Raw genomic sequence first — 14093 nt, 5'->3', positions numbered from 1 at the left:
CAACTGAACCCACTGTACATGTACTTTTGAAAAATCCTACTGTAGAAAATGCAAAGCATGTGCAAGACAAACCCAGTGCTGCCGACTGTTTACAAAACATTACAAAAGATCTAAAACTAAAACCCAAACATCCTCTGACAAGCACTGTTTTACTGAAGCATGCTTATTTGCATTTAATGGCTGCCATACTCTCTCATAGCAGTTATTAATCAAACATCCTGAAGCATCAATGATTAAGCACATGGCCGTCAGACAAAAGGGGACATTAGAAGCTCTTTAGATGAAGAAATCTCTCCCTGACAGTTATAACTTACTTATTAACACTTAATAGCATTGTTTCTTGTTTCTTTAACACTGGCTAAAGTGAGTAGTATTGCAGTGAAGCACTGACATCAAAACTAAAGTTCATTTGTCACTTAGAGCTTAAAAATTAACGTATATAAAACAAACAATACATTAAGGAATCCCTCACACAAACCACAAGCCCCTAAAGCCATGTAATATACACACCATAAATATTGCTCTGTCTGCTTATTATTCGTCGTCTCTGTGTTGTAATGGTTAGCAATAGATAATCACTATTCAAGTACTTTATCTGAAATAGTCTACAGAAAGTTTGTTTTGTAAGTGCAGGTCTTTGCAAGCCAAACCAATACTAAGATAAAGAAGGATTGGTGAAGATCAATGTCCTTTACAGTCAAGATTTTTCTTTTATTGGCAGGAGCCAGGGAAGGAAAATAATATTAAAGGAAAAAAAAAAAAAAAAAAGCTTTTACAACTAAAGAGCCAACTTAAGTTCTGGGAGTGACTTGTATAAAGAAGTGAACATTAGTGAAAACACCTGAATCACTCTGGAAGTTATTCTTAAAATACCACCTCTAGAAGTGTAGAACAAAATTTAAGTTTCCTTCAAATTAAAATTTGAAAAAACATAATATCACCACTTCAATTAAAAATAGCACATCTTGAAAGTTTAAAGTTAGAAACTTACAAACTGAAAACCAGCAAGAACATAAGTGTATACTCAAATTGTACTCCACAGAATATCAAGGAAAATGACAAAAAAGAAGATTATGATGTTAGGGCATGATAGGATGCTCTAGCTTCATAAAGGATGAAATTGTTTCTGTCCATTTGTACAGTAAATTAGAGAAAGAAATCTTTCTGTAGTAAATGCAACAAGAGAGGCAAGGGAAAAAAGAGAAAAATAAGCTCTTGAATTCCTTCACCACCTTTGCCTTGAATTTAGTTGATATTCATTGCAAGCATGAAGCTATTATTAAAAGGCTAGTGCTCATTTCCTTATCCACGTAGGAAGCAGTGTGCTCAGCACAAAGGAATTTCTGTCTTATTTTCCACATCTCGATCAATACTATTAACTATCACATCAGTTTCACCTACTTGAAGGTCTATAAAGACACATTCTATAAAAACAATTCATTCTCCTGGACAAATTTAGGCTGCTAGCAAAAACATCATACCCATAGACAGGAAGGATGTACCACAATCACTTATTTCCTGTTAGACACCATAGAAATTGATTTAATGAAGCTAGTGGTTGCATAGGCAGCTCTTTTTAATATATTTATGTTTAGAATATAAGTTCTCTTTTAAGTAAGTTTCCAGCTCTACAATGAAATAGCCCCTTGGGGCAACACCTGAAGCTTTTATGGCTTCCTGTGTGGGTGAAGCAATACCCCCTACTGAAGGCTCATAAGAAAATCACCCAGTTTTGTAAGAGACTTATTTTAAAAAAAAATGCACAGCACCCACACTATCACATACTTGCTACAGTATCAACGCAAGCCTGCTTCATCAGGAGAGTCAGGCTTCCTCTAGTTATAATAAACTCTCTCTGCTTTCATTGATAGAAGCTTTTCCAAACACATAAAACTTACTTACAGTAACTGGTACTACAGATGATGTAAACTCCTTTAGAAAAACATCCCCAAGTGATTAAGCCCTGCCCAGGGCACTACTCATACTTAAAGGCTTAAATGAGCTCGGGCCACCAGCCTGGCAGTGCCCAGCAGCAGGCCAAGCTCAGCTGATGTTCGTTAGCAGTTAAGGCAGTTCCCTTCCTTCCCCCATCCAGTACTCATGTGCTTTTCTGTCAAAAAGAATAAAATCATTTTCCCAGGAAATGACTGCATCAGGACTCAGAGAAATTATTCAGGATGAGAGTGGTGAGGCCAGGCTGGATGGGGCTTTGGGCAACCTGGTCTAGTGGGAGGTGTCCCTGCCCATGGCAGGGGGGTTGGAACGAGATGGTCTTTAAGGTCCCTTCCAACACAAGCCTTCTGTGATTCTAGTACTGAAAGGGTAAACAGTATTTTTCCAACATCACTTCAAACGCTGAGCTGTTAGACCACAAATATGGGGAACAAAGTCTGCTTTTTAGGAGAATTTTGCCTTAACCTTTGTTAGGGTTACTAATGTTACTTCTTAAAGAGGCGCAACATGATTAAATGCATGTGCATTGTTCTTCATGTTTGTTTTTGGTTTAGTTTGGACTTTATTGGCAAACTCACACACATTTTGTTCCTTCTAGTCACTGGCTGCATGAAGTATGTCCTTGCTGTATGCAATTTTTAGACGCGGAAAGAGAACAACTAGTGGTATCTTGTCAAACTTTCTCTTGCTCCTTCTATTCCAAAACTATAAAGCATTATTTTTACCACTGTGTAAATATCAAGTGTATGTGAAAGTCTTTCCTCTGAAGTATTCTTTTGGCAGTCTTGTTTAGAGGTTATCATAGCAAAAGCCTAGTAACTTCTTTCACATGAAAATAACAAAGCAGGTGAAAGTGACTTTTTTTCCAACTCGCTTGGTATAATTTCAGTCACATTTCCTTAGCTTCTGCTTTTCCCCTTTATTTGAATGTTAACACCTTTATAGGATAAAATTGAATGGACCGTCTTGCTTAGTAATTTCCATAGTTCTCTTTGTTAACCCATTAATTTAGTCAGAATGGCATTTTAAAATGAGAATTGCTTGTGAAGTTTGGTCTAAAATAAGAGTGAATGTAGTCTCAGCGGCAGAAATAGACACTCATTCTTATCTTAGGTTGAATTTTTTAGCCCAAGAACCAGCACATGAAGATGTAACAGGTCTTCTCAAGGACAAATTAGATTCTTGATGACTATTCTGGTATTTCCCACACCCTAGCTATGGAAAAGCCCTCACTAAACTAACAGCTGAATATTTAGAAGGAGACCTTCACTACGAGGTATACAGAAGATCAGAGGTGCGTTTGTATATAATTCTCTATGTAGTACAACACAATCATTTTTTAGTAGAACAGGTTTAAACAAAATTGCAAGAAAAGCATTTTGGCAACCACTACACAATCGGACAGAATTAAGAAATGCTACAGTTTGGAGAGATTACTGTGATGACATGATAAGCACCAAAAAACTATGCCAAAAATTGTTTTCAACAATTTTGCAGTGAACTCATAACATTTGCTGAGACTACAGCTTTTTTTTTAAGCGATACATTCCAACTTTCTTCATAAAGACCAATTTGGTCTCATACCTATTTTCTAAAGCTGTAACACCTACTCCTTTTCCCAGATCTCTGGGAACTCTCCCAAGTGAGAGGAAGCCTTTCTTCTCAGCAGAGCATGGAGGAGGCAAGGGAAGGATCCAAATTACAGCCCAACACTCCGGGGCAGCAGGAGAGGGAGGTGGAATAAAACTCATGCAGAGCTTGGGATGGGATGGATAACTAATACAGGGCTCAGAATGGGATGGAACAGGGACAAATTAAACGAGAAGACAGAGCATTGTCTCAAGCTGTACAAAAAGGCATTGCTGCCTCAATTCTCTCTCTCCACCCAAACAGATCGTTGGTAACATTCCTCAGCTTTGTTGAGTGAATCTAGACTGGGGTGAAAATGGTTAGGGAGACTTAGGAAAAAGATGTACATTCCTGGGCGGGAAAAACATTGATCTTAAGGAAGAAGATAGTGTCCCTTTAGGCAGATTTACGGGAGACGATTTAGGAGAAGTTGAGCAGTGGGCAGCTCTGGAATGAGCAGAGAGCTCTGGGGAAACTGAGCTGGGAGGTGTGGAGCCCAAAGGACGGGAGCTTCCTAGTGCAGAAGAGTCACTCCTGGCAAACATCTCTACCCCAATAACATGGGCATTGATGCAGAATTGGCACCCACTCCTAACTTTATTTAATTATTTGTTTGTTTGTTTGCTTTGTCTATGGACTATTGACTTATTGAGAGCATGGTAAGATGGCCACTTAGCTAACCCTGGAATAAAAACTGCTCAAGCTTTTCTTCATCCTGGATGGAAAGAAAAGGCTTTTATTTTTGTCTTTTTAACTTCTTCCTGAATGACACAAAATTTACTGCATGGTTTTTGAGGCACAGATATCAGAACTGGGCCTAATTTCCCCATCATGTTCCCACAGATGTCATATGCAGAGTGACACCACCGCATCCCTACTTCAGAGTGTGGATGCCCAAGACCAATGCAATTCTTGGAGAAGAAAGAACTTGTGGAAGAACTTTGTACCAAGTTGTAAGTCTTATTTGATACACACTATTTCTTTCTGATTTATAGTTGCTGACAGGACAACCGTAAACAACTGTTTACTTGATTGCAGCCAATATAGATGAGTGTAGATTTCAGAGAATATTTACCAAACATTTATTCTAGTGTGAACCTGTCAGATCTACATTCAGAAGTCTGCCTTGCTGCTGTTCAAGCTGCTAATGGTGATATTTAAAGCCCTGAAAAGTTCTGGTTTCTTTTTGCATGCTACTGCTATATTTATCGTTCTCATCTCACATCGTACTGTTCTCACCCATCACAACAATTACAGTTGGTAAGGGTGTGCTTGTTAGCTGATTTAAATTTGAACACTTCAAGCCAAACCCAGCATCAAATGAAATCCCTGGCAAAACCTTCACTGACTTCACTGGGAATGAGACCAACTGGAGGAGCAAGACTCCGGCGAGAGGCATGTATCACTGCAATTCACATACTGCTGAGCTCGTGAGAACAGGGACGAGGCATTATTTGAAGGCAGCTGCAGTTGTGTTTCATTTGACAAACCTCTTCTCTTTTGTTTTGCAAAATATTAAGAGACTCTGCAAGTAGCAAAGCTAGCAGCCTCGATGACTCAGTGCAGACAGTTTTGGGCCAGCCTGGCTGCAGACTGGCAGTGTCGGGGAAGGTTCAGGCAATTCTCTGCTTCCTGATGCACAGTCTTTCCTAAAATAACGCGGTGGTGCTAAACATAGCTCTGCCATGTACGTTTAATAAATGACAATTCCTGCAGCGTGTACAAGCCACCGCGTTTGTCAAGATAAGTACATCAATATGAGATGTCATGTTAGCCTAGACAAAGAGATTCAACCAGATAGCTTTGTCAAACACAAAGCAAAGGGGCTCATTCAAACTGACAAAGGAAGAAATGTAAAAGTTATACCTACCGATGCAGTCTGAACACACTCAGTCCTCCCCTGCTTTGGAGGAATCTCAAGCCAGAAAGTGACCTCCTGTACCTGATGTACTAAATTCCCTCCTAATCAGGAACAATACTCTTGTCACCTCAAACCCCTCTACCACATTTTTCAGAAGTTCAATGATACCTGTCAGTATGTATCAGATCATACGTACACGTACTTTTGCGGATAGGGACTTTTCATAAATGACATATGCACACAGGGTATGTCTAACAGGCAAAAATAACAGGCATAACTAATTGCCATATATCCAAGCTACTGTTTATTACTTGATCACTTTTCTTACTTACACATAGGGAAGTTTAAATTTAATTTTAAGGCAATGGCAAATGACCCTGCACACACACACGCACACAATTCAGAATTTTCCTGAGAAAATTCAGTTCAGCTTCTCACCACTGAGCCCTGACTGAATCATGTCCTTTGGGGGAAGAAAAAGCCTTCTGGAAACTACAATTGGCCAGGCATTTCTCTTTTGCCAGGGAGCTGTAAGTTTAGTTTCTCCTTCAAATGTAAAGCCATTTGAAGGCTGGCTGAAGCATCCCCTTCACACGCAGTTGATGCTGAGTGCAGGGGAAGGCAGCTCAGCCCAGCTTCCACCGAGCTCAGGACCACATGCTCCCCTTCTCCCCTCCAGCACCCACCATGAACAGACCTGAGAAGATACAGGGGGTAAGTGAAAACAACCCTAGAAAAAGAGAGAAAATACTGCAAAGTGGATACTAACCTCTCTCAGGACTCCACCTTTAATACATCCTAATGGGATTTTCCTTCCCCTCAAAACTGAGACATAATGAAACCCAGGAAAATTCACATTCAACACTTCCAGAGTAGAGCGAATACACATTAAAATATTCAGGAATTATTCAAATGTTAATACAGCAAAGCGCTCTATTATTCATACTCTGCAATATCTTGCCTTAATGCTCTTTTGGGAGAAGACCTTTTCCAGTTTTTTTTTTTTTCTGAGTTTAATAAATTAGGACTTTGAAACAACTGTCCAATATATGAGGTGCTATATTTTCTTTAAAAGAAAACAAAGGTACGAAGTCGAAGGCAAATTCATTGCTTCCTAATATAAAATACCTTTTCACTTCCTGAACATTGCCTGTAGCTTTGCTAATTTATTGCCATGAAAATATTGTTACTACTTAATGCACTAGTACTTTTGTCAATAGGCAGCTTTCCCCAAGGCATATTTGAGAATGCTCTGCTAATCAGGGTTGATGCAGTTATTCCAAAGCAGCCAGGTCTTTAGAAAAAGGTTCATGTTTAATTCCAGTACGGGTGAGTGTTGCCATTTCTTCAAAGCACAATATTTTTAATTCACTGAATTCGTTTCTGTAGCTATCTGAAGCACTAACTAAATTATCCAGCCCCAGACTCAGTTTGAATCAGTATGTTTCAAAGAGTATTGCTGGCAACTTTACCTCTTAACATATAACTTATGCGAGATATTCCTCATTTTGTGATGGCAAGGATTAAATAAAGATTTAATCAGAAACAGAAATCTGTGCTATACCATCAGCATGGAACATAAAAAAAAAAAAAAGGGTGTTTAAGCAGATACTCACTTGGATCTAACTTCTTACTTTTCTACATCTGCTTAAGCTCTTGAGGTTATGACCTCAAGGGCAGCTGAATTTTCAGTGTTTGTTTTCCAAGCATGCTGATAATCATAAACAGCACAGTGAGTGACAATGAGGTCACATACACATACACGTCATACTACAGTTTTATTCTCTCTAGTAAATATGGAAATCTACATCAGTACAACTTTATTGAGGCTACGCAAATCATCTTAATTGGTGCAGGAGCTTTTAATGCATGTATATTTTCAGTCATTTTTAATGTATTTGCAGTTCTCTGCAGATGAAAAATTGAATAAAGTTCCTCAAGAACAGGTCAGGCCATTTATTTCAATTAGAAATAGTAATGAAATTCCAGTAAACTATTAAATGTCACTTAATCTGTATTCAAGATAAATAGAATACTTAATTTCTCTTGACATGTTCCATGACGAGGTACCATACTCGTCTTTGTATTGACTAAAGTGGTGCTCCTCTGCTTTCCATACCACAGTGACATTTAGTGACATTATTCCTGCTCGAACCGAGCATGGACATAATCTGGTTTGCAGCTAGCCCACCAAGGTAAGAAGTGTGTCTGCATGGGGGTGAAGGCTCCACTGCCTTTGTTCTGGCTGGCTCAGGTCAGTGCTGAGCTCCCCTTTGTTCATCTTAATGGGAAACTTGGCGTTTTGCTCATTTTGTTTTCCTTCTGCCATCGCAACCCCTAAATTTCTACACATCAAAATAGCAATACTATTCCTACCTCAGGCATAACAGATTCCCTAACTAAAGGCAGAATTACAACAATCAATAAATATTTAAAAGTAGCTAGATGTTCTGGGATGACTCAGAGAAGTACCACAAGTTCTTCTTTGAAGCGCACTGCAGCCCATCACCTCCACAAGAAGTTCCTCAGATTCAAGAGACTTGTAAGGAGATCTGACACAGCAGGCTTGAAACTGAAACAGAAGGCTTGGAGTATTAAGGAACATTACCGACATGGAGAAAAAAACTGGACTCAGTAGAGATCTTCTCAGTTACAGTTATATTCCTTGGTTTACATTTGAAAAATATAAAAGATTCAATTTGAGGAAGTGAGGTCTTAGGTTCTAATTCTCCTGGAAATAATCAAGATGGCTTGCGATAATTCTCCATGTCTGAAGTCGCCCACACACATGGCTTGAATTCAAAGTCTGCACGTCTTTAAGAGATTTATATTAAGCTGCACTAAGTAGTTGTTACTCATTTCTTCTGAGTGCGATCAAGCTAAGTTAAACTAAAATTTACCTTGCCAATACATTTCTATCCCTCACACTCTGTGGTTTCCCCCTTCATCTGAGAAAACAATAACACTGAAAGGAGACAGCAAAAAGATGGTTTAACATCTCATCATCCACACCTAGTACTCATTTTTGGTCTTTTGACAAGCCTGCAGCTCAGGAAGCTAGCAAAAGGATATAAACAAGGCAGAGGATCAGCACTTCCAGTTCCCAGGGACATTTTCAAATAAAACTCCAAAATTGTCTGAGAACTACATAATTGAACATATTAAATATTCCTCAGGAAACAAGAAAAATATATACATACAAATACACACAGGCATGCTCCTCTTTGTAATGCTCCATTCATAGACATTGAAAGTCTGCATGAAAAGATGGCATGGTCCATGTAAGCCATGGAGGGAAGGAGAAGGCTGGTTAGGAGCTCAGCAGCAGAGATGCAAACAGATGTTCAATAGTTCAGTGTCTAGTGCCCTGCTCCACACCAGCCACATGACCATCTGTAGACAGGTGTGTCTTTTGATAAATATATACAAAAAACTTGGAATACACCTGAAGCTGATTCTTTAATCTTATGCGCAGAAGAGAATACATCCAGTTTCTTTTGACATGCAGAGGTCTGTACACTGCATATTCTATATAAAAACATAATACAGGTTGCTGAAATTACAGCCACAGTTTTCTAAAGGATTTTTTTTTTTTTTTGAAAGAGACACAATTACAATACAGCTCTTTCCCAAATGAAAGAATACAGTATTTCATTTCTCGTGGTCTACACAACATCCAATGAATAAGGCACGGTGACGTGATCTTTTGGTATTCCCTTTAAGCCGTTTTTGAGATGGATTGCTACAGTGGGTGGCATTCACAAGAACACATGTTAAGCAACACACATTCAAATCTTGCCAGTTTTATGGTTTCTTACAACACGCTTCAATGTGAAGTGATTCACATGAAGGAGATGGAGAAAACTTTTCTATTACTGTAAAAAAATGATGTTATATGAATTTATCGTCCAAAATAAACATGTTGACACCACAAGCTGAAATAAAACGAGGAAATTAAGCTTAGTTCCTCTTTCTACCTCAAAATGTTGCATTTACATTTCAACCCATTAAAGCTGAGTGACACTTTCTGTGTAAGATGAGCTTGTCCTGACAGCTAACCCACATTACTATCAGACCCATCAAATTAAAACAAGGTGAGCTCAAAAAGAAATCAATGCCAAAGATTTTAATTTCCTTGATGTCACATGCTGGCATCTTAGGAATGTTATAATTCCTATAGAGAAGGTAGAAAAGAGAGAAGGTAATGAAGCGAGAAGGCAGAAAATTCCTTGGTAAGAAGGAATTGATGACTGTGAATACACACAATGCTGAAAGAGAGAAGTGAAACAGTTGTGAAGGTGGGAGATGCACTGCAGCAGCACTGATAAGCAAGAACTTTTATGGAATTTTGTTTTTATATAAGACATGTGATGGTAATTTCAGAACGACATCAGTCCAATGGCATATCGCTTTCAAGGAAAAAAAAATCTCTCTGAAATGACACAGTAGGTTTTGGAAGATGCTGTACTTAGACTTGAAGTATATGTTCAGGGATGTCTTTGGCCACCACCCTATCGGATTTGGTACATTGTCTCTGATAGGTCTCTGATTGTCTCTTCTTGAAACATCTGTCATCGGTCCGACATTACAGGAAGAAGTGAACAAATAAATATCTCAAAGCAGTCAACTGTGTTGTACTTGGGAAGTGACTAGTGGTCCTCTATTAAAAACAGGAGTCCTGAAACTTATTATCCTCTTAGCCTTATCATGAGCACCTCCACATTGTTAACCAAGTTGAATTTCACCCATTATTCCCACATCCAGGTCCCCTGCTGATGATGGTAATTCTCAGTTTTAATTCATCACAACCATAACTAATTCTAGAGACCCAGACCTGCAGACTTCCCCATCACCTCACTTACATATCTTCTGGAAGTTTTTCCAAGGCAGAAAGTGCCCACAATTTCAAGGTCAACTGACAACTGCTCAGGTTTCCTGAAAAACCATTATCGAAAATACGGGCAACCTGGGTCATCAAACAACTTTCTGAAGCACTTCATTCTCAACTCTGAAGCAAACATGCATTTTAATACCTTATTTTCTTTCACAAATCATTTTCCCCTCCATGGCACTGCCCATTTAATTCTATAGCTGTATTCAACCTGCATATCTTATTTGCAGCAGGAAATCTACAGAAAACTTCAGACAAAACAATTTCTACCTTCCGGACCACATTAACCTTATGCTTTAATCTTTCCAGAAGATAAGAATTAGGTGAATGTCGGGGTTTTATCAAACTGGAATACACTTTTCCGAGACCTGCACTTTTCCGGCCTTTCAGCAGAACGTGTGTCCTGAACACAGACCGACTCATGCCCGGGGCAGCTGACGCATGGTTTTGACATTCACTGCTCACTTCCATCCCCTAGTAAATAGACGCGGGCAACAGGAGCTGTTCCTCCAGCCACAAGGCTGCTTCCTTCGGGAGCCACTTCGCCAGCAGGACCTGACACTAGCGTGCTACCTGTAAGGGCAGGTGAGGGCAGCTATCACCCCCCAACACAATGGAAAAGTTGCAGAAGGAAAAATAAATAAATAAAGCAAAAAAAAAAAAAACCCAAAGCATCTCGTAGGTGGTCCTGTCAATCCTTGCCTTCACACCCAAACCGGACCGGAGCCAAGGGCCCGGCCAAAACCCCGAAGAGCGGTCTTACCTTGTTGGAGTAGGGGGGCTTGCTGAGGTTGATGCCGTCGCGGACGAGCTTGTCGCGGATCATGATCTTCAGCTTGAGCCGGGGGTAAGCAACCAGCCCCCCCCGGCCGGGGCGGTGCCGGGGGGCCGCCAGCCCCGGCCCCGACGGGGGGCGGCCGGTGTCGGGGGGCGCGGGCGGCGGCTCCAGGGTGAAATAGAGCCCCGCCGCCGTCTCGGCCGCCTCCTTGAGCCGCCGCACGGCTTCGTGGATCCGGCGGCGGTGCTGGGGCACGGCCACGCCGATGGCATCCAGGTCCGGGTCCCCGATCTGCTTGCACACCTCCAGGTCGTCGTAGCCGTTGTCGACGAAGGACTCGGCGTACTGGGGGAGCTGCAGGGTCTTCAGCCACTCGTACACGATGTTGGTGCACATGCTGGCTCCGCGGGGACGGCGACCGCAACTTTCAGCACCGGAGCCAGCCTCCCCCCGGCCGGAGGAAACAGAGACACGGCCAGGAGCCGCGCCGCGAGTCGCGGGGCTCGGGAGCAAGGTCAAGAAATGAACACCCACCGGGGAAAAAAGAAAAAAAAAAAAAGAAGAAAAAAGCAAGCCACAAATCCCTAGAGCAGATCAGCGGGGCATCGACAGCGCTGCCGAGCGAAGCCCTCCCGCTTCTTCCTCCTCCTCTGCTGCTGCCACCAAGCGCCGCCGCCCGCTGCCACCGGAGAGGGGAGGCTCGGGCGAGAGCGAAGCCAAGTGCGAGGGTGCATCCCCTAAAATCCCCAGCCGCTGCCGCACAACATCCACCCACTTTCTCTGGAAGTAATTCGCCGGCGCTGTCCTTTTTTTTTTTTTTTTTTTTCCCTCTCCCCCCCCCCTTCCTTCCAGCGTTGGTTTCTGTTCCAGCTCCCGTCTCACCTTCCCGTGCTCTGTCGCATGATGAATCCGCTCCCTGCGTGGGGCCGGTCACGCCGGGCGAGCAGGATCCCGTTCCCTCGCCCAGCACAGCTCCCTTCTTTTCTTTTTTTATTACTTCATTTTTATTTTTACGTCCTTTCCCCTGTCACTGCCGGCAGCGGGTGCACACGGCTCCTTTCGGATTAGGATTAAAAAAAAAAAAAAAAAAAAAAAAAAAAAAAGGGGGATAAGGAAGGATCCCGCTCACTTTCCCAAGTTACTTTCCCCGCTGCCCTTCATCCCTGCCCCGGGATGCCGGCATCAGGCGCCCGGCCGGCAGCGAGCCCCCCTCCTGTTCCCCCAGCCCCGGGCGGGCAGGCAGCCGGACACAACTTTTATCCCCTTTATCCCCCTTACCCTCTCACCCCCCTTATCCCCGTTATCCCCTGTTGTCCTCTGACCCCCCCCGGCCGCTGCCCCGTGCTGCTGGCGGTGCCGAGCGGGCGGCCGGGCTCCGCGCATCCCCCGGCGGCAGGGCCGGCCCCGGGGCTGCCGAGCCGCCCCCCGCAGGTCGCTGCCGCCTGCCCCGCTGCCTTGGCGGAGCCTCCCCGGCCCCCCCGTCAGCGGGACCCCTCTGCGGAGCCCCCTCCCTGCCGGCTCCTCCTTCCCCCTACCCCTGGGGGCTTCGGGTGGCTCCTCCGGCTCCTCCCGGCGCGGCTTCTCCCCGCTCCTGCTCCTCCTCCTGTGCCGCCAGCCCCTGCCCCGCCGCCCTCACAACTTTACCCGCTGCCGGTGGTCGCGGGCTGACAGGCAGCCGCCGCCGGCCGCCCCCTCTGCACGGCACGGCACGGCTCGGGGCTAGGGCCAGGGGATGAGGCAGGGGCAGGGGATGGAGCTGGGGCAGCGGCAGGGGGTCTGCCCGCTCTCCGCACGCTCTCCCGCCGCCCCGTCCCCCTTGCGGGCTCGGCGCCGGCAGGACAGGCAGCGGCGGCTGGGCACCGCGTCCCGAGCGGGGCTGCTGGCGGGGACGAACCTCGCACCCCTCAGCCCCGTCCCCGCTACCCCCAGCCGGGGGCTGCCCGCGGCCGGGGAAGGCGCCTGAGGGCGGCCGCCGCGCTCCGGCCGCACCGCCGGGCTCGCGGCGCCCTCGCCAGGCCGCCGAGGGAAGCGCCACCGCCGGCTGCGGCCCCGCCGGGGCCAGGCGTCGCCCCGCCGCCCCGGGGGGACCCAAAGGGGCCGGGGGGGTCGCCTCGTCTCGGAGGGACCCGCGGCCGTGGCGCTACGGGGGGAGCGGGGCGGCGCCTGGAGCCCGCGGTCTCCTCACAGGAGGCTGTGGGCAGGGGGCATGGAGCTGGGGGCAGCCCGAATTAGGCTGCGGGGAGCTGCTGAGGGCACCCCTCGTGCCTCTTCCCTTTCATAACTCAGTTATTTTTAGTGGTAACAGGGTTCCTGGGGGACCTCTGTAGCGGGTGGGCCCAGGTTTCTCCTGTGGACTTCGTAGCAATTCACCTCAGGATTGTTTAACACAGCAACTTTCTCAGCAAAAGCACTGTATTGCAGGGCCTATTTTAGAAGTTACATACTTACAAATGGTTATAATGCAGCCTCTGGGTATGGCTCACACATTCATACGCTAAAAGGGGAAAAAGAACAGCACTTTTTTCCTTTTAAAATCTCCTTCCACTCATCTTCTCATCCAGTATCTTATTTTCTTTCCAGGCCACACAATATTTCAAACCCTCTCCTCAGCCCAGACACAGAGATTGCAGCAGAAATTATCTTCTTTTCACAGGCCTGGTGAACCACTGACAAGGCCGGAGAAATTAGCAAGGAGGTTCTGCGATTGGGAGCTGGAATTGATGGTGTCAGAGATAGATGGGGAAAACTGGCTGGTGCAGCCCCCATTCATCAGGCTTACTGACAGCACATACAGAATTATATCGGTTTCATCTGTGGATTTCAGAAGGGCCTGGGAGGGCTTTTAAGGTATTGCAAACATTGTGGTTCAGCTGTGGCTTGGTAAACCATGTGCCTCTCATCTGTAAAAGGGCAGGGTCCTGAGCTTCTCTCTGAACCTGTGCGTTGTTGCCTTGGGGCTGTGGAGTTCAGCCTCAGGTTAT

The 14093-nt window shown here is 44.6% G+C and overlaps 1 protein-coding gene across 5 annotated transcripts in view; it reads right to left on the bottom strand.

Moving 5' to 3' along the window:
• SAMD5 (sterile alpha motif domain containing 5) overlaps positions 1-13085 on the bottom strand; it is a 201442-nt gene extending 188357 nt beyond the window's left edge. Inside the window, exons 1-4 of one of the 5 annotated variants that reach the window (XM_080584027.1) lie at positions 12648-13084; positions 11995-12168; positions 11098-11614; positions 3767-8015 (exon numbers count right to left, since the gene is read on the bottom strand). In XM_080584027.1, the coding sequence (XP_080440153.1) occupies positions 7875-8015; positions 11098-11614; positions 11995-12014 (678 nt within the window). In that variant the 5' untranslated portion in view covers positions 12015-12168; positions 12648-13084 and the 3' untranslated portion in view covers positions 3767-7874. Of the gene's footprint in view, positions 1-1902; positions 8016-9888; positions 10012-10769; positions 10908-11097; positions 11615-11994; positions 12169-12647 lie in introns of those variants that run through there. The other 4 variants (XM_080584029.1, XM_080584030.1, XM_080584028.1 and 1 more) reach the window with 4 other exon arrangements.
• Between the last annotated feature and the right edge of the window lie 1008 nt (positions 13086-14093).

This window comes from Anser brachyrhynchus, assembly GCF_964034855.1.
Source record: "Anser brachyrhynchus genome assembly, chromosome: 3".
Classification (NCBI taxonomy): domain Eukaryota; kingdom Metazoa; phylum Chordata; class Aves; order Anseriformes; family Anatidae; genus Anser; species Anser brachyrhynchus.
Note: the sequence above shows the minus strand (reverse complement) of the source record. Positions and strands in the feature narration are given on the sequence as shown.